Source organism: Antechinus flavipes, chromosome 3 (genome assembly GCF_016432865.1).
Source record: "Antechinus flavipes isolate AdamAnt ecotype Samford, QLD, Australia chromosome 3, AdamAnt_v2, whole genome shotgun sequence".
NCBI lineage: Eukaryota > Metazoa > Chordata > Mammalia > Dasyuromorphia > Dasyuridae > Antechinus > Antechinus flavipes.
Genome location: NC_067400.1, coordinates 481,480,592 through 481,508,437, shown reverse-complemented (window position 1 = coordinate 481,508,437; position 27,846 = coordinate 481,480,592). Strand labels below are relative to the sequence as shown.

Below are 27,846 nucleotides of genomic sequence, written 5' to 3'. Positions count from 1 at the left end.
AGTCTAACTTATTGAGAGTAAAGTGATGGAGGATGTAAAATTTCAACGATGCTAGCTGCTTTGGGCCCCACTGAAATATTTCTCTCCCTTAGGACTTGGAACCCAAGTAGGTTTCTCACCTTGTAACCTTGATCTCTTACCTTTCATTTTTCTGATAAAGTACAGAACTGTGACCCATAAGGGAAACTACCATATAGGCAAATGTCAGTAAGGCATAATGAAAGATTTTCTCATACTCAATTATTTGAAAATAGAATGGATTGTCTCATCAAAGTTCACAGTCTCACAAAGTATCAGAATGACCATTTCAGAAATAATCTAAAAAAGAAATCCTGTACTGAGAGGACCTCTAAGATCCTTTACAACTATAACAGCCAAAATATTATATTCTCTTACTTCCTGCTCCTTTTTCCCTGCTCCTCTATCCTTATAAAATTTAGCAGTGGTCTTAATGAAAACAAAAGAGAAGAGGGGGAGATATGCAACAACTTTGGCCTCGGGTCATCTTGGCAATTCCCCATATGGGTTCCCGATATGGGAACTCTTTAGGTTTACCAACATGGGAATTCTTTACCTTGAAGGGAATTACAGAATCCTGGACCTATTTGCCTCCTCGTTCTTTACCCTGAGTTCATTCTAGTTTTCCTAGTATTACTGTCTCAAATTCTCATATTAGGGATGCTAACAAGAGGCCTAAGAGAAGTAGTGTATACTTTTGGATGGAAGATTTAGAAACATCTACATTTAGAGATTGAAGCCTCTAATTCTAGAGAGACTAGGAACTGGCAGACCTAGATAGCATCTGTTTTCAGAGCAATTGTGAGGAAGTTCTCATCGTGAACAAAATCTGAGAGAATTAATACTCAGTCCCTCACCAACTGGTGACTTTTCTGTGCAAGGTTGGTTAAAAGAGAAACTATTCTCTCCCCTATACCCTATTTCCCAAATGGATGAGGAGATATCCTTTGAATGAGCATGCATAGGTATTGTTTAAAAAAGGGTGAATATTCAAAGGATGGAGGGGAAAAGAAAGAGAAAATAAGTGTAGAAGGGAATTGAATGAAGAAAAGATCAGAAAGGGGAACTTTCATTTTTTTGATCAATGATTCTTGACTGCCTCATTCCGGCCCAAAAAGCTACAGCACTGATGTTTTTATTTTCCTTCTGCGATTGTGAAAAATCAAACAAGAAGAATAACAAACATTCTAGAGATGCAGTGTTTCAATTTGAGTTTAGAAGAGAGAAACTGGAATCTTGGTGACAACATCCTCTCTGACCCCAAGAAGATGCATTCTATAGCAAATTCAGAAAATATAGAACATACTTGCTGGGGCTAATATAGAACTCACTATCCTTGGCAGCTAGGTGACAAGAGTGGATAGAGTGCCGGCCAAGGAATGAGCATGTTATTGTTCAGTTGTTTTCCAGTCCAGTCCAACTATTCCTAAGTCATTTGGGGGTTTTCTTGAAAAAAATACTGCTGTGATTTGCAATTTCTTTCTCTAGCTCATTTTACAAATGAGGAAATTGAGACAGGGTTAAGTGAATTGCTAATGGTAACACAGATAGTAAGTTGAATCCAATTTTGAACTTAAATCCTCCTACCTCTTGGGAAGCCAGTTGTCAAAGTGAACAAGTGACCTGAAGTCAGAAAGACTGATGTGCAAAAGACTTCTCCCTTCTGGAAACTGCAGCTTTCTTTGTATCCCCAGCATGAATACAATGCTTGGCACATAGTAAGTGCTTAGAAATGCTTGTATATCACTGACTAGTGACACCTTTAGAGTTGCTTTTCAATTTGAAGCCTCACATTTTGAGAGTGATATGGAGAAATTAGGAGGCAAAGATGAGCACCCAAAATGAGAAGGCACCAAAAAAAAAAAAATGAAATTTGAAACCTTAAGAAAATGAAAGTTGGTATAAAGAAGAGAAAACTGGTAAGAAGTGAAAAAGTAATCAACAATCATTCCATACAAGGAAGAAATTATCAATATACTACTTGGGCTTACAATCCTTCCTTGAATTTCTGCTGGGTTATGGACAACTCAGCCTAATAGCCTTTCTGATGCCCAGTTTTTTTTTTAACTTTGAGACTGGCAAGAATAGTTTCCTACTGACTCTTCCACTGACACCCCATAGGGGTGTCTGGCTTATTATCCCAGCAACAACAGGGGCCAAGCCAACAAACCCTGGCTCCTGCTGGGGGCTGGCTTCTGCCGCTTGCTTTCCAGCCGATACTTGCTTTTTTACTCTCTGATTCTCCTTGCCCTTATTTGGTCCTCCAGCCCCTGCAGGCTGGGTCATTGCCCCCTGGCATCCTGATTCTGAACCTCCAGAAATCCTGCTGGTCCATTCATAGACATTACCTCATGGGAGGCAGATGTTTGTTCCCAGCAAAAGACCTATTCCTCCCTTTCATACACTCCCTCCCTTATACACAGTCAATGCATATTTGTGCTCAATGAAGGGGTCCAGACAGAGGTTATGATTGGAGGTTGTAGCCCTCAGGAGGGACGTTAATGGGTTGGGCGTGTGCCTGTGTATGTGTTTATTGGGGGGAACAGTGGTAAAGAGCACTGCAGGGTAATCAGTGTGGGATAAGGGATTCTCTTCAGACTGCTCTTTCTTGGCAGTGACATTCCAGCCCTCACTCTAACCAGCTGGTGCTGACACTTCTGTCAACACCTCCCCCCTCCCACCACCAGAACTCAAGTTCTACCATTTTCCCAACCACATTCCCTGGTCAAAAGGAGGAGAGTGCTGGCATTGGACCAAGATGCTGTCACATTGGGCTGGAAATTACAGTTAGATGAAACTCAGCCCATAAAGTATTCACGGGGAAGAAGGGCACAAAAAACTACGCATGACTACCACCACCCCTCCTTCAAATTAGAACAAAGGTGGTTGGGTCTGTTTTCCTCAGAGGTATATATCCCTCATCAGACAGCAACAAGGTGACCCAGTCCTGAAACTTTCAGGCTCCCCACTCTGATCATAGTACCTTTTCTCAGTTATGGGCTACTTTGGAAAACAGTTTCTTATTTCCCATTCATTCAGGATGGCTCAACTCTGAGAAATTAGCAGAAACTCATAGAACTTTAGAGGGATCTTATTAATTTCCCTTGTTCCCAAATAAGGAAATTCTCTGAAAAGAGAATATGACTTGTCCAAAGTCACGGACCTGGAAAACCTGAAGCCTGCAGTGATGGGGGAGAAGGTAGACAAATGAAAGGACTTAGCTCTCTTATTCTTTTCTATCTACTCTTTCTATTACCACACACACACACACACACACATATATATATATATATATATCATGTGCTCTGTGAAGGAACCTAAAGAGAGATTTTCTTGGAGGCTATAGTCCTCAGGAATGATATTGACATGTTGGATATACATGCCTGTGAGTGGTGGTAAATGGAGTACATTAGGGGGATTTTTACGGAATGAAAAAATTCTCCTCAGCCTGCTCATCCTTGGCAAAGACATTCCACTTTTACTCCAATTTATTGGCACTAACAATCTTGCCAAAGAGATAAGACCAGAACCTCTCTATTTCCACTTTAATTATCTTCCTACTACATATAGTGATAATTCTCCCAACAAAGAAATACAATCTTTCACTAAACCTCCTTACCTCAGAGACTCCAGATTATTTCTTTTTGTCCTAAAAGGCAAGCTCTAAACTGCTCCAACATTCCTTTCTCAAATATCCCCATCCAGTTGCCCCAACATAGTTCTGAGAAACATTTTTTTCTTGTCCGTTCTACTACATAATACATCACCTAATCAAAACAAGCACACTTCCCAATGTCATTCGTTGGCTGTCATCCAATGGTCTTCTCTTCCAACTATCTTACCTTCTTTTTCTTTTCTGTTTGCACTATAAAATTCTATTTTCTCTCCTCATCCTTCTTTCTCCTTTTTCTCGCTTTTTCATTGTCTCTGCTCTTCTGTCATGACTAATACTACTATATTAATAAAAGTATAGTAAAGATGACACATGGTCTCCAGAGGAGTGAATCTGTCCTCAAACTTTAATGTCGTAAATTCCAGGGTCAGAGAAGAGGTCAAAAGAAACTGTTATTCCTTGGAAGTATTTGCAATTGTAGGCAGGAAGTACCTCCCTACATTACCCATTACTCTTATTTTCAGATGAAGAAATGAAGTGAATTACTTTCCCAGGATTACCTAATTAGATAGTAAAGGAGTTCAGAGGTACTATGTTCTGACAAATTCCTGGATACCTTTTAATGTAATATTACAAAGAAACTTTATAGTGCCCATAAAAAAAAAAAACAGAGAAGAAATATAAGATTTAAGAATGTAAAATCTGAGAAGAAAACTAAACAAATGTGTTTAAGGTCTAATTATGTCTCTTCCCCTCTTTAATCCCTCTACTATCAAAGGCATTTTACTAAGGCACAGATCTGATCATGTGACCCTTCTGCTTCAAAGACCTTTCCATGGCATTCAAAGCCTCTGGATTAAACCTACTTTTCAGTCTTATTTTGCACTACTCACCACTTCACTCTTCACTCAAATTAGACCCAAGTTATTCTCTTATATAATGTTGAATTTGGATTAAAGAAAAGTTAGTTTGGTATCCTGCTTCAGACATTTATTAGTTGTGAGACTTGTACCTTAATTTCCTCATCTACAAAATGAAGAAAATGGCTCCTATCTCATACAGTTGTAAAGATCAAGCAAAATAGGTATATAAAGCAATTCACTAACATTAAGATACTATATAAATGTCACTGACTATTCTTATTCTCATCCTACACTTTCCTAATTTCATGTATTTGTACAGATTATACTCCATTTGGAATACATTCTCTCTATTTCCCCAGTTATTGACATCTTCTTATTCTAAGTAACAGCTCAGGTGGCACTTACTTAGTGAAGACTTTTCTGATTTATCCAGTTAAAAATAAATCTTGTCACCTAAATCTCTCATCTTTTTCTGTTTGATTTCAAATATGTATTTATCACATTCTTTGATTTACATATATATATATGTATATATATATATATATATATGATGTGTTCAGTATTAGACTGTAAGAATGTGGGGTTTTTTATGTTTTTGCATGAACTCACTTAACATCTTTACCATCTCACAAATCTCAATATCTAGCTCACATCTTCATTTGAGCTCTGAATCTCCAACACTAACTGCCATATATATATCTGCATGTCCCTTAGGCACATCAAACTCATCATGTCCAAAACAGAACTTTTTATCTTCCCATCCAAACTTCTCTTTCTGACTAAAGCATAATCCACTTATTAATACAAGTTTAAAACCTTAAAATAATCCTTGACTTTTCATTCTTCCTTATCCCCTATACCAGTTGCCAAATCTTGTCAGTTCTACCACTGCAATATTTTTCACATTTGTCCCCTTCTATCTATTCACAGTTACTACCCTAATACAAGTCTTCCTTACCTCTTGCCCAGATTATTGCAATAGTCCTCCAAATAGTCTTTTTGACATTTCAGTCTGTGCCTGGAGAATCTATCTATTCTCCACATACCTGCCCAGTTGCTATTCCTAAAGTACAAGTTCACTTGCTCAAAAAATTTTAGTGGTCCCATATCATCTTTTGAATAAAATATAAATTCTTTTATCTGGGATTTAGAACTCCTCACAACCTGGCTTCAAACAATTTTTCTAGATTGATTGACATTACACATTTTCACAAATTCTAATTTTCATTCAAATTGGCCTATTTGCTGTCACTGTACATGACTAAGACCTTTATCTCCTATCTCTGTGATTTTCCTACCTTCCCCTAGCATTTCTAAAATCTCAGTCTCTCTCTCTCGCTCTCTCTTTCTCCCTCCTCCTCTCCCCACCTTGAAATCCTTAAAATTTCAGCTCAAATGTCATCACTCATAAACAGGTTCTCCAAATCTACCTCATCTCACCCCACTTTTTAGTGCCCTCCCCTCTATCATTTCTTTGTCTTTATTTTGTGTATAATTTTGCATTTATTTGTTGTGGACAAGAAGACGTGAGTTTAAACCACTCCTGTGACATAAACTGACTATATAATAAAGTATTTAACTTTTCAGTGCTCTAATCAACTTTTTCACACTCTAAATTGCAGAGGAGATTTTGATATGCATTGGTAGAGGTAATTTCCTAATCTGGGAATTCCCTATATTAAAAAAGAAAAATCAGAGGTTAAAAATCCTGTCTCTAACCTATCTGTGTACATGCACACATGAAGAATGTAAGGTATGCAGGGACTAATTTTTTTTTGTATCCTCAATGAGTAGAACAACTCAAGGTAAATTTTTTTTTAAATGCTTAATGATTTGAATCTTTGTATCCCTACCAACTCATATGCAATCCAATAGCATTTACTTCATTTGCTATATGCAAGGCACTGTTTCAGATGCTGAGAATATACATTTTTTAAAAGGGAGGTTTGTGCTCTTACAGAATTGATACTGCATGTGCATATTGTAGATGTGTGATAAACTTATGTTAAATTGAATTGAAATGTCCCAAGTTTTTGAGCATCACAGAGGATGGAGAGTCACAACACCACTCACAGAATAGGCTATGAAAACCTGGGAGTTGATCTTCTAGCAAAGGAGTATCTGGATTTCAAGCCACTTATCTTGCCTTGTGCTGGAAGGAACAATCAGATCTACTTGAGTGCTGCATAAAAAGTAGGGTGAATAAACATAAGAACTCCATTTCTAATCTGCTGTGATCTCTTTTCAGAATTTTTTCTCCTGGTGTTTTGGGGGCTGCAAATGAAGTGGGATGCAATTAGTATTCCATGGTTAGAAGATATTATAGGTTCATTCATGATTCTTGGTAACCCTCTCCTGTCCAATGGTGGGTAAGAAAGATAGGAGCCTGTCCTGGAAAAAAGTCTGGAATAAAAGACTAAAGGAAAGCAAATTGGGAGAGGGGAGAGAAACAAGGAGAACAAGAAAGGGAATTTAGGAGGAGATGTGGAGATAGGAGAGAGAGCCAAAAATAAAAATAGAAGAGACATGGGAAACAGGGAAAGGGAGGACCCCAAAAAGGGGAAGAAAGCCCTCACTGTTTATCCGACTTCCAACCCTGGGGAATGATAAGGATTAGAAGGCTAGCTTTGCCCAGTTGGTGCCAGCCATCTAAGCTGAGGCAGTATCTCCCGCTCTGCGAAGCCTGAGCAAATACGACCTGATCCCCAAATAAAGGGACAATTAGCTGCGCCATCTCAGGGAACAAATCTGCTAACAGGGCAACAAGCCCCTAGACGCCTGAGGGCTCCATGTTTGCAGAGCGGCTGAAAGGGAACAAATCAGGGGATTAAAACCCTGCAAGATCCACACGGTGTTACTCACAGTTCCCTCTGCTCTAAACCTTTTTGTCCAATCCCCCTTCCCAATCCACATCTTGAAAGCAGTGGATACTTGGCCTTGGGGATAAGCCTACTTGGTTAAAGAGCTGGGCTGAGACTCAAAACTCCTTCATTCTAGTTCTGGCTCACTTATTGATTTGAGGACTGTCTTGTGCCCTCAGCCAGTTTGGGGTGAGAACAAGGCTTTTATCTTTAATAAAGCAATTCAGGATGCAGCATGTCTTTGACAATAAAGATTCAGATGTGATAATTCCATCTCAGTTTCTTTAGTCTTACCTCTTTGCAGAGCCAAGGTTAGAGAATATACAAAAGAGGCAACTTCTAAAGCATAGCATTCATGGGATGTACAAGGAAGAAAGTTTATTTAGTGTTTGTAAACTAGAAAATGTGCAAAATAAGGAATGTAATGAATAGGGGAGAGCAATTATAACTCATCTTTGAGATCACTGGGCAGTAAAGCTAAAATATTTAAAAGTTTGTCTATTCCAATACTAATTTCACTGATATTCCAATACAATTGAACTAATACAAATTCTTCTTTGAATCATACTTTGTTGCAACTGTAAGTGTATGTAAATAATTATGATGCTGTTGTGCTGCTACTGCTATCTCTATTGAAATAAATTGTTCTATTAAAAGATAAGTTTTGTTTCTAGTTTCATCTCCAGTTAAGCAAGGGACATACTTCAAATTCAGATCTCCTGTGAGACTTCTCTTGATTCAAATAGCATATGCCCGACTGCTACCTCAAACTCAAGTTGTGATTCTACTGAGGACTTGGAACTTGGAAGGAAGGTCACTGTAGACAGGCTTTAGAGGAATTTATGGTGCTGAATGGACAGCTCCTGGGAGAACCTTTTCTCCACCCCAAGATCCAGTTTTTTCCCCCTTCACAAAGCCAATCAGCTTCTTTCTTTGCATTTCATGATGCATGGAGAGATAGAAGGGTACTAAGAGTTGAAGGGCTAAGATGAGGAGATTGTCTCTTCAGTATGCCCTAGTCCTAAAGTCTGTTATAGAATGGAAAGGGTCTTGAGACCCCACTACACAAGCCCTTTTAAAAATATTTTGGATTTATTCAAATTCATTTTGCCTGAATTATTCTGAGAACTAGCTTGGTCTGAGATCTGTTGTTCCAGATGCTTTGTAGGCCCTTTCAGAGGGGATTCTTATCTCCCCAAAAAGGAACAGTTAATTGGGCTGCTATAATTTTAAAATTCATGGAAATATCCAGAGTTTTTGGTCTAAAACTAAAGATATTTTGGTTTAAGGATAATAATTGAATTTGCTGAATGTAGGAACTCTTCTTGACTATTCTTTTCTGTTTTGTAGGATGGAACTAGACTTCTGGGAATTCATTCAGTTCTTTCCCTATTTTTTCTCCCAGGGAATAGAAATAAGGGTTGTGGATACAAGTGGGATTAAAGAGACATTGGAAGTTCATATGGTGAAAGAATCCTAGAAAAATAGTAGATGGATTTGTCCTCATATTCTGTCCATTTCTAATAGGCATGTTTATGAGATTTCTTCACTGGAGTATGACCTCAATAGTACATAAACAGATTTGTATGTACTCTGCATCAATCCCAATTCTTCTCTTGCAATTGATCTTCTTTTTTTTTAAATTATTTTATTTTATTTAATAATAACTTTGTATTGACAGAATCCATGCCAGGGTAATTTTTTACAACATTATCCCTTGCACTCGCTTATGTTTTGTTTTTTTCCCCTCCCTCCCTCCACCCCCCCCAAGATGGCAAGCAGTCCTATATATGTTAAGTATGTTGCAGTATATCTTAGATATAATACATATTTGCAGAACCGAACAGTTCTCCTGTTTGCAATTGATCTTCACAAGGGTTTGGGAAAGCCTTTCATAGAAAGAAACTTATCTGAAATTTGTAGTCATAGTGATTGAGAAGTTAAGAGACTTGCCTATGGCCACAGAGCAAATATATGTCAGGGGCAAAACTTGATCCCAAGTCTTCCTTGGCTCCAATACCAAGTTGCAAGGCCCCAATACTTAAAATGCCTCTGCAATTGGATATTTTGAAACATTAATGCTTTTTTAAAGATACAAAGAGATTTCCTCTCTCTGTTCTCTGATTGTGGTTCATTTCCCTCTGGTCCATTCCCTTTCTCTTTAAAGGTATAAAAGCAATTTAATGAGATATCTAAGTACAGATTGATGCACAAAATATGCAAATGATCTTCATTTTACTGCCTACTCTTTTCATTTTCACTCCTGGACTGAGCTCATCTATCTGAACTCCAGAGCAGTCAAGAACCCTTAGTGGCCAGCTGTGCCTCTCTTTCCTTAGTTACAACAAACATTATTTGACTAAGAGATAGCTTCCGATAGGGTAGGGAAAGCCTCTATGACAAGAGGGAGGGCACGAATATAGAACACTCACTTCCATTCTCCAAAACAAGATCAAGCCTTTGGTTGCAGGCACATGAAAAGTGAATCCTTCCCGGTGAATCTGAGGAAGGCACTCCTTGCCCCAGTTTTCCACAGGGAGAGGTGCAAAAGATTGGGAAAGAGGAGATTAATGTACTAGTTCACAGAGCAGGAAAATGGGCAGACGTTCTAAAATGAGGAGTAGAGTTCTAGGAAGCCAGAGTGAGATTCCATATCTGTAGCCTGACCTTTGGAGAGGTAGAGGAGTCCGGGTAAAGGTGGGAATTAGTTCTCTCTGCATTGGGATTTGAAGGGAAGAGGTTCTCCAGTGACGGGTTGGGGTTCAAGCCTGGGCCTAAACTAAAGCAGCCCTCTCCCAACTAGAGAGGCAGTTGTATGAAGGGGAGGGGTAAAGGCCGGCGGTAGGCGGATTAATCCCTTAATTACGCGGTGGTCGGCCCTGGCACCTGCTTTCAGCCCGCCCAGTCCCCAGGGGACTTGCCTGAACTGGGGAGGAGGAGTGGGGAGGGGGGAAGAGGAGGGGACCGGACTGAGAGGACGCGCGGGAAAGAAAGCAATAGAGTGGTTGTGGCAACTCACAGAGGCTGTGGAGGGGAGTACAACTCTCGAATCGAGGGGCTCGGACCAAGGGGCTGGGACCCGAGCCCCCAATCTCGTCCCAGTCCCCGCCATGCTACGTTACCTGCTAAAGACGCTACTGCAGATGAACCTGTTCGCGGATTCCCTGGCTGGGGATATCTCCAATTCAAGCGATCTGCTCTTCGGTTTCAACTCCTCTCTGGTCGCTCTCAACCACAGCCTCCTTCCCCCCGGGGATCCCCTTTTCAACGGTGAGACCGCCCTGTCTTGGGGATTCCACTTCTGCGGGAGTGCGCGCTGTTAGAAGGAAAGGCAAACTGCTCTGGGGATAGGAGTTTCTGTTTGGGAGGTCCGGGGCTAAGAATTTCTCATTCCCTTTTCCCTCCCTAGTCATATTAAGCAGAAAAAAGTTTTGGGTCGCTGATGGCAGTGAAAGAATCATTATCGGGACAGGGATTAGATGGGTTCTTCTGGAATTTTTGGGAATGAAATTAAGGGTGTGGGGCTTTTAAAGCATCTCTGGGAGAGAAGTGAGGTTCCGGTGCACAGAGATAACCATCGTAGTGGAATCCAAAGTAAGAAGGGGCTAATGCTAATGAACTATGTAGGTTGGAAGCTAAGGGGTGCGACAGGGATCTGCCCTAGACCCCAGAGGTATACAAAGGCCAGTCCGGGCCAAATAACGCAAATAATCCTGAGGCCCAGATAGAGAGGATAATCTGGTCTCGGAGTTTCTAGGCGCACGGAGCTGGATGGGGATGAGCCGCAGGAAGCGTTTAGCCGAGCATTTTAGGCGAACTCCGAACCCTATTCTCTCCACGGTCGGGTAACACAGCCTCGGGCTCCAGTAGAGCTGAAGCTTGCGGGAGTTGGAGTCATTACTGCTAATTACAGTGATTAATAAATGACTGCGACAACCCGAAGCCCCCAGAGCGCAGCTGGAAGCGCGCGGAAGCTGTTCATTACGTACCTAGGGATATGTATGACCAAAATCTGCCTCCTATCGACCAAGTCCCGTACTTCAACTCTGTCATTTTTCTGGGTATCTTCTTTATGCTCCTTTTCCCACTCTTCCATCTCGTCCTACCTCAGAATGATTGCTCATTAAGAGTCTGTTTTCAGAAAGGTTCCAGTGACCTTTCTGGTCACTATCGAATCGGAAGATACTGATGCTGGCATTAGCTTATGGGGCTGGGTAGAAGCAGAGAGAACGATTGAAAATGTACTTTCGGGTTACGGTGCTGCATTTGGGATCAGGAAATCAGGGTTGGAATCTCTGCTCTGCAACCTGTTATTTGTGTAAGCTTGGATAAGGTATTTCAACTTCCCTAGGTGACAGCTTCGTCATCAGTCAACGGAGTGATTAAAGAGGAACAAAGATTTCTTCTATGGTCCTTTTCAGATCTAAAAAATAGGGTCTTAAATTGAAAAGGCGAGGAAAGAAAAGAAGTATCATCGTACACTGATTACTAGGCAAAGAGCCCCCAGGCTCCATTAACATACCCATAAGCTATTCATTAGTCTGGTGTGTAGAAGCTTCTCTTGGGACTAGAAATGACAAGGAAAGGAATTCTGGGGACCAGTATCCCGCAGCTGTTGACCGAAGGAATTAGGGGGAAAGGAACAAGTCCATAGGATGGACGGGGGGTGGGGGGGGGGAGTAGACTGGAGGGGAGGGAATCCAGGTGGTTTGAGAGCCGTTCTCTTTCCAAGTTCCGGGCATCGTTTCTCAGAGAACATAAACCTTGAAGCCCCATCAGTGACAAATTCCTCTCTCCATAGCTCTAAACGACTGCAAATCTCAGTTCTCTCTCTCCCTACTTCTTCAACGAGGCTTATTGGATTATCTGATACTTGATCATGATTTAGAAGGAAAAGTGGGACGGGGAAGAGACTGGCAAGTGGAGGCAGAAATAGAAAAAGGAGATTTCGCAGCATGGCATAGGGGATAGAGAGCCGGCCTGGAAGAAAGGACCAGATTTCGAATCTCTCCTCCGATACTATACCCAGGGCAATTTATTGAATCTTTTAGGTATTGTAACAATTCCCCAAGCCTATAAGTTATCTCGCAGGGTTGTCAGCCTGCCTAGGTAAGGGGAAATATCCATCCAAGATATATCAATGCCTAAAAAAAATCATAGGTTTTATCCATAGCACTTATTTAAATTAAAGGAGTAATTTAGTACAAATCTTCCTTCTCCCCCTCCCTGCCACTGCTTCTCATCCAAGGGATCTGGGAAGGGAATAAAGGAGCTATCGCCTTTCGAAATTTCTAAGGCAGAGGAAAATAAAAGTGAATTTCAAACCAAAGCCCGGAGCCGAAGGGCACTTAAGAAGAGTTCCAGGTTACTCACTCAAAGGATATGCTTGGCACCTTCCCTTGCCCCAACCTGGAGGGCCTACGATATTCTTACGTGTGGCAGTAGCGACATCTAGTGGCCTAAACTGGTTACAATTCCTCGTAAATGAGAGCCACGATCTCTTCCCCCTTCCTCCCATCCTCTCCCACCACCATACTTTTCCGAAAAGTCATTCTATTCCTTTGCCCTTACCCAGGTAAGCCCCGAACACTCCGTTTACCTTTCTCTTACACAATGATAGCCAGGAAACTGGAAAGTCTTGGGGCTGTCCGGAGGTCAGGAAGGGACAAGGCCAATGTGCAACCATGTTCCAGTTCTTCACCTGTTTGTGACTCCCAAACTGGGCCTTTCTCAGCTCCATGCCTTAGGCGTTCCTCGGGATGTCTCCTTTTTAGAACTAAGGGGAGCCCCGGGTATCCCAGCATCTCGGTTAGGGGGGGAGTGATTTTGCAAGTGGAAGGTCAGGCGACCAGTAAGAAATCTGCGCTGTGGGAAGGGGTGCGGAAAGACTAACTCTCCGCTTCTGGATCTCATGCCTCAGTTTACCCCCGGCTTGGTCGGTCCTACCATCTCTTGCGCTTTTCAGGGTCGCGAGCCGGTCCGGAGGACGCAGTGCCGCGCATAGTGGAACAGCCGCCAGATTTGTTGGTCTCCAGGGGGGAGCCCGCCACGCTGCCGTGCCGCGCCGAGGGCAGACCCCGTCCGGACATTGAATGGTACAAGGACGGCGCACGCGTGGCCACGGCCCGCGAGGATCCGCGGGCTCACCGCCTGCTGTTACCCAGCGGTGCGCTCTTCTTCCCTCGAATCGTGCATGGACGCCGAGCCCGTCCAGACGAGGGCGTCTACACTTGCGTGGCTCGCAACTACCTAGGGGTAGCGGCCAGTCGCAATGCTTCACTGGAGGTGGCGGGTGAGTATCGGGTTTCAACTGGTCCGGAGGCTTCAGGGCAAATATCTAATCTAACTCATGCCACAGTTGCTTCCACAATCCCAGCATTCCTAACTGCTTACTTGGTGTGGCCCTGGAACTCTGCAGACCCTTCCTAGGTCGGCTCCCCATCTCTCCAGAGTTAATATTATAATGCACCACAAAGTTAGTTCTTTTCCATAAAGTGGCAGAATTCGCCCCCTCTGCAATCATATTAGCATCTAACCTCTGTACTTTCAGAGAGGTAAATTGCAACCACGCTTGCTCATTTCCTGGAGCCTACTTTATTCCTGTCATTTCTCCCGCCTCTCTTCAGTCCTTAGAGATGACTTCCGGCAGTCCCCAGTGGATGTGGTGGTAGCTGTGGGGGAACCCGCAGTTCTGGAGTGTGTGCCTCCCAGGGGCCACCCAGAACCCTCAGTGTCCTGGAAGAAGGACAATCTTCGCCTCAAGGAGCAGGAAGGACGAATCACTGTGAGGAACTGGAAAGGGAGGGGCCACTAGGATGAGGGGAGCATCTATGTTCAACTGATCCGGCCTCAGTATAAGGGTATTAAAATCATAGAATTTTAATGCCAGAGGCATCTTAGAGATCAACTAATCCAGCCCTACACATGTTTACAGAGGAGGAAACTGAAGCCCTTTGAAAGGAAGTGACTTATTCCAAATTATGAAGGTAGTTGATGACAAAGAAAAAATTAGACCACAGGTCTCCTGACTCATACTGTAATACCTTTTAGTTAGTGGAAATTAGTCATGTCAAAATTAGGATGCATTGTTTTAATAATCATCTATTCTGAGTTAAAGGATTGAGCATTTAATTTAAAATGGTATCTTGAATTTAAGAGAAACAAATTGTAAAGCAATTTGATATGGTTTGCTATGATATGCAAAGCATATCAAAAACTCTATCCATAATTCACTAATGAATAGGATTAAGTAGTTAGATATTCACTGTAAAAAGCAGAACAAGAGGATAAGGAAGAGAAGGAAGGAAAGACAGAATGAAGATAGAGAGAGAGGGAGAGAAGAATATAACAAAGAAAGAGAAAGAAAAGCAGCTAGATGGTACAGTGGATAAAGCACTGGCCCTGAAGTCAGGAGGACCTGAGTTCAAATCTCAGACATTTAACCCTTCCTAGCTGTGTGATCCTGGGCAAGTCACTTAACCCCAATTGCCTCAGCAAAGAAAGAAAGAAAGAAAGAAAATCAGGTAAGAAGTTGGGGAGATAAAGTGGATTCTAGTTGTCCTGTGAGCCAACAGGTGGTTTTAGGGTAAAACATGGACAAAAGATATAATTGGAAAGAAGAGGATTGTGACAAAATAGGAACCAGTTAAGTACAAAGGAATTGAGCTGTCCCCACATTGCACAGATTCGGGGTGGGAAACTGATGATGTCACACACACTCAAGAGCGATGCTGGGATGTACGTATGTGTGGCTTCCAATGTGGCAGGAGAACGTGACAGTGGGGCAGCTGAACTTGTGGTTTTTGGTAAGTATAGGAGTTCCTAAGGCTGGGGAAGGGGGACTGAGGGGCCATCTAAACATCCCTGTAACTTTATGCCCATTCCTCTGTGGCAGAGCGCCCCTCCTTCCTACGCAGACCTGTGAACCAGGTGGTCCTGGCTGATGCCCCTGCTGATTTCCCATGTGAGGTGCAGGGGGATCCTCCACCACATCTGCGTTGGCGAAAGGAGGAGGGGGAGTTGCCCACTGGCAGGTGAGAAGCCCCCTTCTTACTCAACAGGACCCCCAATCATCAAGAGAGCTTCTCTTACCTCTCCTCCAGAGAACTGGGATGCAGCCACACTCACCCCCGTGGCTTCAGTATCTGGACTTCTGAAACCCATGTCCATTTTCCTATTCACCCCATCTGTGGTGTCCATAATCCCCAATCTGTCCATGACTTGTCTGTGTACCTGACCCTGGTGACTGTTCTGGGAAGGTCACAGTTTCCTCAGAACAGTTTCAGGGTTGGGAGGGAAAGGGGACATAGCTGTTACCAACCCATCCCTGGTGGGTGGGTGGGTGGGGAGTGAAACAGGTATGAGATCAGAAGTGACTACAGTCTTCGGATTGGGAGAGTGAGTGCAGAAGATGAAGGAACTTATACCTGTGTGGCTGAGAACAGTGTGGGCAGAGCTGAAGCTTCTGGCTCTCTCAGTGTCCATGGTAAGAACCTTGCTTGAGGGTGGAGGGAGGGACAGGAAGGAATGGAATGTGGAATCATTGGAGCAAGGATAGGAGGTAGCAAAATGAAGCCAGTGAAGAAGCTAATAGAGAAGTGAGGAGGGGGAGTATAAAACTAAGAGAAATTTGGTTGGAGGACTGGGGACTTAGTTCATGAAATGGGAGGAGGCATTGGCCAAAGTCAGTGAATTTTAGAGGGAGGGAAAGTATAAAAATTGAATAAAAGTGAGAGAGAAGAAAAGGATAGGCTACTTACTCATCAAAATTGGCCTTCCCCCCACCACTCAGTTTGCTTATTGACTTAGCATCTCTTCTTGGGGCTGGACCTATCTCCTTACTCCCACTCTCCTTTCTTTCCCTTTTTTCAGTCCCACCCCAGCTAGTGACACAGCCACAGGACCAGATAGCAGCTCCAGGAGACACTGTGACTTTCCAGTGTGAGACCAAAGGGAATCCTCCACCAGCTATCTTCTGGCAGAAGGAAGGTAGTCAGGTAGGTTTCTATTCAGTGGCATGCTGGTAAATTAAAAAAAACTAGCTCTCTACATGAGACACTTTTAAATTTAATCTTATCATTTTATTAATTCAAGCCCTAATTTATAGTGCTTCCTGATTTATGAAGTGTAAGTGCTCCCACTGAAAATTTAACAACTAGTACTCTTGACAATACTCTTATGTCATCCCTAGAATTTTCATTTTCCTTTTCCACAAATGTTTTTCCAAATCTTAGTCCATATGTTACAGTGTTCCCTCAAGCTTTCACCTTATATATGCTCATAAGTCTTCTCCCTAGAGCATTCTACCTCTCTCTTGGGTAGCCAGTTTTTATACCTGGTTCCACATATTAGACAACTCAGTCATTCTTATTAACCTAAGTTAGCAAAGATATGACCCTCATTTTGGTGTCCTTTTCCTACCATTTGGTCTTTAACAGGGAGAATGACTCTTCTTCCTTTTCTAAAATAGGACAACATCCCTTGGACTATCTTCTAGATTCTCTTTTCTATATAGATCACTGTGATTATTTTCTTTTTCCTGTTATAGGTATTTTTTGAGTTGAACAGAAAAGTAGATGTGATGTAAGAGAAACAACATGAAATGTGGTTTTATTCCTGGTTTTAGCTTTAGGGTTTTAATTCTGATTCTGCAACTTACTATCTTGCTCAAGTCATTTAATTTGTCTGGACTTCATCTGTAAAATGTAGGAGTTATATTGGTTGGCCCTTAAGCTCCCTTCCATTCTAAATCTATCAGAATCTATGATTCTACGAGACTGTTTCTTTGCCACATTTGGATGCTGCCAGTGGTTCCCCAAACATTTACAAAGGGAAGTTTGTTTCTGTGCTCTCATTTAGCTCAGATTAACAGCTCCAATTTCCCTAGGTGGTAACTGGCCTCATAAGCTCAGAGAAATTAACATATTGAGTATAACATGTCTAAATATACATTGAAACTGAAATACAAAGAACTACTATCAAGGGAAGTATGCAGAGTTAATAGAAGTAGTGTTCATCAGTACAATAGAACACAGCAATATAGACTATAAACCCTTCTTTCCACTAGTGACCAGGCTGCAACTTCCCCCTCTCCCATTTCTAGATCCCAAATCTCCTAAAATAATTAAATGTTAGCACTGAAAGAGACTTTAGAGATTATCTAGTTCAATTTCTTGATTTTACAAAAAAGAAAAAAAAATTTTTTTTGGGGGGGGGAGTGTATACAGAGAGTAGCAGAGTCAATCCTAGAAACCAGTTAATCATACATTTTAAAGTGCCAACTATGTGCAATGGTTATTCAAATAAGAAACTCAGAATTCAAACACAAAGATAAAACACTCCTTACAAAAGGAATTTATATTCAAACTGGTAAGATGGTGTACCCAAATAAATACGACATATGATGGGGACAAATGGGAGGATGGGTGAAGAGGGGCACAAAAGGGAGATCTAAACAAAGTGGCCTAGGGGTATTTGAGATCTCCTGACTATAGTCCTGTGCTCTTTGCAATATCTCTTAATGCCTTCTTTCCTGCACATCACTAGTGTTTCCTAAGATTCCTGGTTCTATCTGTCTCCAGATTCTGCTCTTCCCTAGTCAACCCTCCCAGTCCACAGGGCGTTTCACTGTTTCCCCAAGTGGCCAACTCAACATAACCGAAGTGCAAAATGGGGATGCTGGTTACTACGTGTGCCAGGCAGTTAGTGTTGCTGGTAGCATTCTGGCCAGGGCATCCTTGGAAGTTAAGGATGGTAAGCATCTGGGGTACATGCAACTGGAGAGAGGAAATAGTTTTAAAAAGAGTAACTTTTTTGCAATCTATACAAAGTGATTGAAGTGTGGGTGGTTTCTAGGGAAGATCCTCAGAGCTTGGGAAACAAGAAAATAACTTAATGAGATAAATTTGTGGAACCAAGCTAATAGTACCAAATTGAGGCAACCTTCCTAAGTTTCAAATGACTTAGAGAAGTAAAGGTAAGAAGGCTGTAAATTGGATTCAGAGACTTTCTTCTGAATTGGTTCATCATTTTCTCCCTAGTTACCCTGAATGACTTTCCTCCCATAATTCTTCATGGACCATTGAATCAGACTATGGCATCTGGATCCTCTGTGTGGTTGCCATGCAAAGTGACTGGAAACCCCCAGCCCAATGTTCAGTGGTTGAAGGATGGGCAGGGGATAGACAGTGGAGACCTGAGACTTACTCTGTTGGCTAATGGCACCTTGCATATCACTAATTTGCAGGTGAGTCAAATCAAGACACCTCAGAGCTCCTCCTCCTAATATTTTCAAAGCAATAGTCATGTGTTAGTCTCTTAACTTCAGAGTACAATCCTCAACTGATCTCAGATTTCCCTTGAAACTTGCATAGTACTTCACCCATCCCTCTGTATTCTTTGCCCATCTAATTCCCATTTAATTCAGTTGTCAGTAAACTATCTTTTTTCAGGAGGGTGATTTGGGGCTCTACAGCTGTGTGGCCAAGAGTTCCAAAGGGCAGGCCATATGGAACGGCTGGCTAAGGGTCCAAGGTGAGATATCCCCTTTTCCCCAATCCATTTTTTCTATTTGTCTTTATCTAACCATCATAGTAGTAACTTCCTCTCAATATCCCAGGACAGATTCTACCTTCCATACATTCAATTTATTGCTTTTAAGAAGGCAAGCAGAAAACAGCACAGTGCCTGGCACATAGTAGGTGCTTTAAAATGTTTATTGAATTAAATTGAAGAATTCAAGCTTGGAATTTATGTGAGTGGGGAATCTTTATGCTTTCTTCTTCCTTATCATCCATATTACTCTATCTCTGAGAAGTGTATGCCATAACAGACTTTTATTTTCCATAATATCCCTAATGTTAACAAATGCTTTTTCATTAATTAATTCTTTCCTGTAGATGATATAGAACCCCCTACTGAGTCCAGTGGTCCCCCTGGGTCTCCCTCTCAACCAGCCATTATTGAAGTCACCAAGAACAGCATTACTCTAACCTGGAAGCCCAGCCCACAGGCTGGAGGATCACCAGTTACTTCTTATGTGATAGAAGCCTTCAGGTAAGAGTTCAAGGAGGTGAAGGAATTGGCATTGGGTTCTGGGTCTTCCGTTCTTTGCTTCTGAGATCTTTGTTATTATGGACAAGGGCTCTCCAGGTCCCTCCCTGACTGGGGATGGAAAAAGGGCAGAAAAGTTTTGGAGCAGAATGAAATCACAAAAGCCTCCTCAAGCTGGATCAATCTTCCCTTAGTCATACTTCTCCATTGCAGCCAGGCATCTGGTAACACTTGGAGGACAGTAGCAGATGGCATACAGCTAGAGACACATACCATTACTGGTTTGCAGCCCAACACCATCTACCTATTCCTAGTTCGAGCAGCAGGAGCATGGGGTCTCAGTGAACCCAGTCCTGTCTCCAAGCCTGTTCAGACCCAGGGTGAGTGAAGATCATGTCTCATGATATGGGGAAATGAATAGGAGATTTGACTATCCAGCCCCCATTTTCAGCCCACTGCCGCATACATTCCTGGAGGGATCTAAGTAAAAGGGAACATCTTTTCTAGGAGAAATCTCAAACCTCAAAACCCTTCCATGCCTATACCACCTACCCTGTGGTGTTAGGTGGAAGATATCAGTACCCATCCCCCAAAACTACTCTGCTGTCCTAGTCCCACTGAGCCCCTAGGCTATGACCTGGAGAACTAGCTTGGGGAAGGGTCAGAGGAGAAGCAAGAATTATAGCCAGTCTCCTCTTTTTTTTTCTGTGACCCCGGCTGAGGGGGCTCTCTGATTAGCAGACATTGGCCCCTCCAGGCCAATTGAGGATCCATGGCAAGGGCAGCGAGATCTGGCTGATGTGGTTGTTCAACTGCAGGAGCCCCTATTCCTGAGTCCCACATCCTTGCAGGTGTCCTGGACTGTGAGTAAGGGGAAAGAGGACAGGGGAGGGTAACATAAGCAGCAATGGGGATCTAACACCAGGAGGCAAAGCTCAAAGGACTGGGATTGGGAAAGTGAAGTCCATTGGGTGGTGGAGGCTGGTCTGACCCATGAGGAGTTGAGGTCTTAGAAGCTGCTAGGGCTGCTTCTTCCTCTTCCCAGTAGTCCTTATCTACTCTAGCATGCCTCTTTCTTCAGGTGGATGGCCATTCTCAGTTGGTGTGGGGCTTCCGGGTGTTGTGGAGGGCAGTAGACTCAAGTGGCTGGACAGTTCTGGACATAGGATCCTCAGGCCAGCGAAGTGCTGTGCTGAGAGAGCTTCCAGCAGGTGCACAGATCCAAATCAAGGTGCAGCCCTACGGCAGGGAGGGACCAGGGCCTGAGAGCACTGTTCTAACCAGGAGCACCCCTGAGGAGGGTGAGAAAGGACATGGAGGTGGTGGTGGGGGAACCAAGGAGGGATAGGCAAGAGGGATTCAGAGTAGAAGGGAGGGGAAGAGTTGAGACTGAAGACTAAAGGGGATACCCACTGATAGCCAAATGGGGATGTGTAGCTGGGTCCCTTAGCAACCAATCTTGTTTATATGATGATATTGGGGAAAAGATGTTTGGAGATCAAGGAATTGAGAGCATTCAGTGATTATCTATGTCCTTCTTACCCATGCCCCCACCCTGGTTCAGCCCCTACTGGGCCCCCCCAGGCAGTGACAGTGACCCTGGGGGGTGATGGCAACAGCAGCATCACTGTTTCCTGGGAGCCTCCCCTACCCACTCAGCAAAATGGAATCATTCAACATTACCAGGTAAACACTTGTGTGTGTGTGTGTGTGTGTGTGTGTGTGTGTGTGTGACAGACAGAAAGAGAGACAAAGAGAGACAGGAGTGGGGGGGAGAGAGGAAGGAAGAAGAGAGAATGAGAATGGAAATGGGCCAAATAGAACTGAGTGGTAGGATTTGGGACCTTTGGAAGGGCCTAGATGTAAGGCTATGGGTTTAGAGGGAAGAAAGAAAAGGAGGACTGAAAGATAGATTGATATGGAAGAATAATGAGCTTAAGAAGGAGAGTATATTTGGAGGTCTTGGCCTGGGAAGATTTAGGGTGGAACTCAGAGAGGTTATCTTGTCTAATTCATATCCCAATTGTGAATTCTGTGAGCAACATCCTCAAAAAGTAATCATCCAGTCTCTAAGCACTTCCAGTGATGGGGCATTCTCCTGCATCCCAAGGGAATCTATTCCATTTTTGGACATCTCTATTGTTAGGAAGTTTTCCTTTTATGGAGCTGAAATCTGCTTCTCTGTAATTTCCACTCATTGTTTCTAGTTCTAATCTCTGAAGCCAAGCAAAACAATTCTAATCCATGCCTCTTCCACATGACTGCCTTTGAAATCCTTGAAGTCAGAAATGATGCCCCTCCCCCTCTCAACCCCATGTCTTCTGCAGGCTAAATATACCCAGTTCCTTCTAAGAAATTTCATATGCCATGGGTTTCAAGTCTCTTCCACAGGTTGGGTACCTACTTCTGCTTATGCTCCAGTCTGACAGTGTTCTTTCTAAAATAGAATTATTAGAATGGAATAGAACCTGCTCTCTGAACAGGAAAAATACATTTGGTCAAAGTGCTGCCTTTGCTCAGAACGTTATACTTCTACAATCTTGAAAGTGGGAGAGGTGGGAGGTAGTAAGAGCTTCAGACTTTAGCCAACAAGCCGATCCCTTCTGCTGTGTCGTGTCTCAGTTTCTAAGGAGGGCAGTGCCCCAGATCCAAGAACAGTGTTCGCGTCCCCTATCCCACTGCTGGCGTCCCCTACCCCACTGCTTACGATCTTTCTAGATTTGGTGCCTGGGGAATGAGAGCCGCTTCCACCTGAACCAATCTGCTGCAGGCTGGGCACGGTCCGCAGTGCTTCGGGGACTTCTCCCAGGTCTCCTTTACCGAACCCAAGTGGCTGCGGCCACCAGCGCTGGCGTGGGCGTAGCCAGCCCCGCGGTGCTGTTCCATCTGCGTAAGTGCCGGAGAAAGCGGGGACGTGGACTGGGATACTAAACTGGAAGATGGGATACCTAGGGGAGTGGTTCCTCTGGCATCAGGAGAAGCCTCTCCCGAGTCCCAGGATTTCACTTGCCTTTTCATGCGTGTACACCTCCCTGTTCTGCACAGCACTCCCGAGGGAACCAGAGCCAGGGCCCGGCCCGGAGGTGGGTCCCGGGCTTGCAGAGCGCCTGGCAAAAGTGCTGCGGGAGCCAGCCTTTATCGCTGGCGGCGGAGCAGCCTGTGGAGCACTTCTCCTGGGACTCAGCGCCGCCCTGTATCGGCGCCGGAGGCAGCGCAAGGAGCTCAGCCATTACAATGGTGAGCAAAGCTCGGTCAGCCGGGCGGGGACAGCTGGGAGCGAAAGGAAGAAAAGAGGTCTGCAAGGAAGGGATGAGACCTGGAGGTCTGTCCCTCCCAGGCTGAGACAGTAGGTCTGCAAGGCGGAGGAAAAGCTTAAAACTCACCCAAAGCTAAAAGATTTAGGGTTTCTAATAAGTGAAAGTAAGATGCTAAGGGATGGGGGGGGGATTTGTTTTCCTGACCTGTCACCCCCTTTTCACCTGTATCCTGTCCTCTTCCTACTCTTCTTCCACTTGTGTCTTTTGGAAGCCTCCTTTGCCTACACGCCAGCAGGTAAGATAGCTCTACCTAGGATGGGGTTCAGGCCAGAGGTCAAAGTTGGTATCTCACTCAATTACCCAATCTATCTTCCCAGTCTCCTTCCCCCACAATGAAGGCCTTTCCAGAGCCAGCTCCAGGTAATCCCCACATCTATAACTCCGATGGAACTTTCATTTCTCCCTTTATCTCCTCTTCATAATTCCCTTCACCTTTCCCCCTTAACTCTGCCCTCACATTCCCACCACAAGGACTGGGAATCGTGCTTCAAACTGCATCTACCTTAGTCCTGACCTCCTTCTTCCTAGTTCCACCCTTCTAAGATGATCACTCCCCAAAATCTCCCATCAAGCTGTCCTCCCAATTCTGGTTGCCCCCCAACCCCCACAGTTCCAGTAATCTGTCTCTTAGGCCTCCCATGGGCCTTAGCCCAGCCCCCTACCCTTGGCTAGCAGACTCCTGGCCTCATCCACCACGAAGTCCTACAGCTCAGGAGCCCAGGGGAAGCTGTTGCCCTAGCAATCCTGACTCAGATGACAGATACTACAATGGTAAGGCATAGTACTATCATCCCAATTCACCTCTCTTTCACCAATCAGTTAGATATTAGAAAGAATCCGGAACCGAATCCCAGAACCTGTGCATTCCTTGCTTGGGTGGGGGATATGAAGGAGAAGAAACTTAGATTTTAGTTTAGTTTAGGTCCTAGACAGGGAAGAAAAGGAAGGAATATAGCACCTCCCCTCCCCTTCCTCATTCTCCCTGGGGTCCTTTTTTTCTGGTCTTTCTTTTGTCTCCCTGCCTCTCTCCCTGGGTTTTCCTTTGTTTTCCCAGAGGCAGGGATCTCTTTATACCTGGCTCAGACAGCTCGGGGGGCCTCAGCCCCAGGGGAGGGACCCATCTATAGCACCATTGACCCAGCTGGTGAGGAGCTTCAAACCTTCCATGGGGGCTTCCCCCCTCAATCCCCTGAGGAACCTGGGGCCTGGACCACCCAATATGCTCCACCAGAATGGAGCCAGGATGATAGTGGTATGCCTTCTATATATCCTCATATTCTAATCTTCCCAAACCCAGAGATTACCTATAATTTCTTTCCTTCATACTTCATATCCTAAACCTGTCCTAGCCCCTATTCTTCAATTGAATATTTTCTTCCTCCTTTTAACACCTTCCCACCACCTTTTCCTGCCTCCACTCATACCTTTTCCTTTGAACAAGACCTCTGTGTGCCCCTTATCCTTCCTCTTCTCAGGCCCCAGGGGGGGGAAATTAAAGATCCTGGGAAAGCCTGTACAGACCCCCTCTCTGAGCTGGCCTGACCCACTGCCTCCACCACCTCCTTCCTGTGAGTTAAACTGCATGGAGGGAGCTGAGGAAGAGCTAGAGGACAGGTAAGATGGCCTCCTGACTTGGTACCAAGCCATATGGACAAGGAATCCACTTGTTTTAAAGTCTGTCCAAAAGAGAGAACTAGAGAGATTGTGTGGAAGATTCAGGAGAGCAGATTTTATAAGAATTGTACTTATGTTCTTCAGTGATTTACAGCGTGAAAAGACCCTAGAGAACCTGTTAGAATTGTCCCAAACATTGGAATAAGTTCTTTTGGTAGGAATAAATACATCACTGGAAATCTTCAAAAGGATGTCAGATGACCACCTAATAAGGATATTGTGGAGTCAGATGTGGGGTGGATTAGATGACTTGAGTTCCCTTCCATCTCTTCTAGGTTATCAATCAATGATGCCTAGTGAATGAGAGTGCAAGAGAACTGGTAGTAGAAGAGCTGCAGGGAAGATGAACAACTTTATTCTTCCTCCTCTTCTCCTGTTCTCCTTGTCTCCAGTTCAGAACCTGATGAGTGGTGCCCACCATTGCCTGAAAGAAGCCTCCTAGAAGAGTCCAACCCAGCTGAAAGCTGCAGGGCTTCCCCCTCCCATGGAAACATTCCCTCTCCCACTCCTTCTTATGGAGATCAATCCACAGCAACTCTTACCCCCTCACCCCTGAGCCACCACAGCCTTCTGCTGAAACTGTCTGTATCCACCATACACCCAGGTAGGAATTCTAGAAGACTTGTTTTTTTGAGGGGGGGGGGGGAAGAGGAGGGGAAGCAGGATGAGGCAATCTGGGTTAAGTAAATTGCCTCGGGTCACACAACTGGTAAGTGGCAACTGTCTGAAGCCAGACTTAAACTCAGGTCCTCCTGACTCCAGAATCAATGATCTATCCACTGCACCACCTAGCTGTCCCAAGCCTAGGAGTCTTGAAGAAACTGGAGTTTATAGTTGTCATGAAGGGTTTATACGTTCTCTTTATGGAAGAGAAAGAGTATAAATTAGGAAGGGTTGACCTACTGTGGACTGAGTCTTTAATGACTGTTGTCTGTAGGGTGATGTTTTCCCACATCCTAACAGATCTATGTCTTTGCAGGCGGGTGCCCGCTGGAGCAAGTCCTCCTCTCAGCCTATCCCACTCCAGTTTGAGTGGCCTTGAAGGCGGTCCTGCAAGCCTGAGTGCCAGCCCAATGCCCCCTGGACACCTCAGCCTGAGCCCTGTCCCTTGTACTACCAGCACCCCAGGTGAGGCTGTTCCTAATCGAACATTCTTCTCTCATCTTCAGCTGTATGACATCCTCTGACCTAAAGTTCTAGCTTCAAGCTCCTTCCCAGAGGCTAGTCCTTAACCTCAACTCCTTTCTCTCGCAACCATATAGTTAGAGCCAGACTGACACCTAGAGAAATGACTTCCTCATCCCCAGGATCCCGAGCACGAATCCGGAAGAAATCTAAAGCTGTTCCTTATAGAAAGGACCGAAGTCCAGGAGGTGAGTAGTATTACAGTGGTTGGGAATGGTGGTCTTATATGAGATAATCAGGAAATTATACTGACGGCTAGATGGAGGGGGAAAAAAAGACCCCAGATTTGGAGAAGAGCATTCCAGAATTGTTTATTTCTGGTCTCATTATGCCAGAAAGATTGTTTACATATGCTGATGAAGCAGACAAGGTGAAAGAGTTTTTCTGATATCAAAGCTCTTCCTTCCCAGATTTGCCCCCCCCACCCCTCCCTCCACCGGAAGAGGAGGCTGGTTGGGCTGTAGGGCTTCGAGCAATAGGAAATGTCTCCTCTCTGGAACGAGAGAGGAGAGGGGAGAAAAGAATGATTCGAGCTATACCCCCAGGGACTCACCATCCCCCTGATGGTAAGTAGGTACAGGGTAGATTGAAGGGGCCAAATGTGGGGCAATGAAAGGATTAGTGTGGGAGTTATAATGTAGAAATTGTTTACCAGGAACAATTTTTCAACTCTTTTTTAATAGATGTTGGATTTTAAATTCCCAATTAATCCCCAGTGGAACTCATGAATTTGATTACTTTCAAATCTCCTACCATCCTCCATCTTTCACATACATAGTTCCTGTAATGTATAAGCACTCTGTTAGGTACTCTACCTTCATCCTTCATTTTCTGTCCTCCTTTCCTGCTCAGTTTTCTCTCATTAGAATATGATCATAAGTTCAGTGAGGAGAGTGGCAACGATTGTTGGTCCTTTTTCTAGTACCTGGATCTTTCTCTTTCCCCTACAGAGGAAACCTGGCTCCCATATAGCAGGCCCAGCTTTTTGCCCCGGGGCCAGGGGGCTGGTGCCTGCTCCACCGCTGGCAGCAACTCCTCCAGAGGCTCTAGCAGTTCCCGGGGCTCCAGAGGCCCTAGCAGTTCTCGGGGCTCCAGAGGCTCTGGTCAGAACCGTCGTCCAGGGGGGGAACATCGAGAAATGAAGGTGGGGGCAGAAAGAGGAGGAAAAGGTAAAGGGGAGGTAAATACCAAGAGGTGATAGAAGTGATGGAGAACAAACAGCAAGTTAGGAAGGAGGATAGGGAAGAAAGAAAGTAAATAATAAAATGTGACAAAGAATAGTTTTGAGGAAGAAGAAATGAGCTGTCAAAGGGTCTATAGCCTTAGAGAGTTTTTTGGTCATCATCCTCCCTTTCACAGCACACACACACACACAGACCCACACACCCTGAGACTCATGGATTTGTCCATAACTGTAAATGCCTAATTCCCCATTTCTTCCTGGCACTCTAATAACTTGACTGAAAGGGTTAAGATGGAAAAAAGAATCCCAGAAAAGAGAAGTGGGGATCTCCTAAATGGATGAAGCAGAATAAAGGAGCCCATGTTCCCAGTTAGGTAGACAGCTCTGAGAAAAGCAAATGTGCAAAGGGGAACAGATAATCTAAGATAGGAGGCTCACCCTCCCAGTCTTTTTCTCCCATACATTCTATGCCTCACCTCCAAACCTCCTTATATCTTTGTGTCTAAATATCTCCAGGAACTGAGATAACTCTTATTCATGATAACAAGAACATCAGAATCTTCTCTAGAGGGGTGGGAAGGATGGTTTTGGACTAAAAGAAAAGACATCATGGAATCCCAAAAAAGGGATGTGTAAAAAGAATTCATGCTTTAGGTAGGGGTTGGACTAGCTGACCAAACAATTCTACGATTCTATGATGCTAGCTAAAGTGGGAAAGACCCTTATTCTGATAGTAGGGGCTAAAGATGGATTTTTGCCTCTATCCCCGTACCCATCCAGGGAATAGAGCTCTGAACATGAGCCGAGTGGTTGATTAGAGGCCAAAGAGGTTAATTGTGCTTCCTTGCCTCCAACTCTTTTCCCCTATACTTCTTCTCCCACTTTCTAGCTGAGATTTTTTTTGTAAATAAGCTAATAAAAGTACTTGATCCCTGTATTATGTATCTAGCTCTGGTTCCTATTGGACTTCTAATGACAAGGATGAGGGTGCTGCTTCTTCTAGACACTGAGAATCATCTTTTACCAGAATGTCAAAAAATGTCATCACCTCTCCAACCCAGACTTGGATAACACTGACTAA

General features: G+C 43.9%; 1 protein-coding gene across 1 annotated transcript; it reads left to right on the top strand.

The window, feature by feature from the left end:
* The first annotated feature begins 10,465 nt into the window (after positions 1 to 10,465).
* Positions 10,466 to 27,702, top strand: ROBO3 (roundabout guidance receptor 3). Its single transcript, XM_051986771.1, is given in 28 exon segments — positions 10,466 to 10,625; positions 13,321 to 13,647; positions 13,982 to 14,139; positions 15,040 to 15,160; positions 15,250 to 15,388; positions 15,713 to 15,840; positions 16,227 to 16,351; positions 17,936 to 18,107; positions 18,395 to 18,600; positions 18,806 to 18,887; positions 19,253 to 19,409; positions 19,620 to 19,786; positions 20,148 to 20,269; positions 20,488 to 20,707; positions 20,971 to 21,092; positions 22,125 to 22,296; positions 22,452 to 22,643; positions 22,935 to 22,958; positions 23,041 to 23,083; positions 23,355 to 23,494; positions 23,778 to 23,975; positions 24,199 to 24,337; positions 24,790 to 24,944; positions 24,947 to 25,001; positions 25,377 to 25,525; positions 25,660 to 25,770; positions 25,993 to 26,183; positions 26,505 to 27,702. Coding segments are annotated over 28 exon segments (4,251 nt in total). The 3' UTR covers positions 26,781 to 27,702.
* The last annotated feature ends 144 nt before the right edge of the window (positions 27,703 to 27,846 follow it).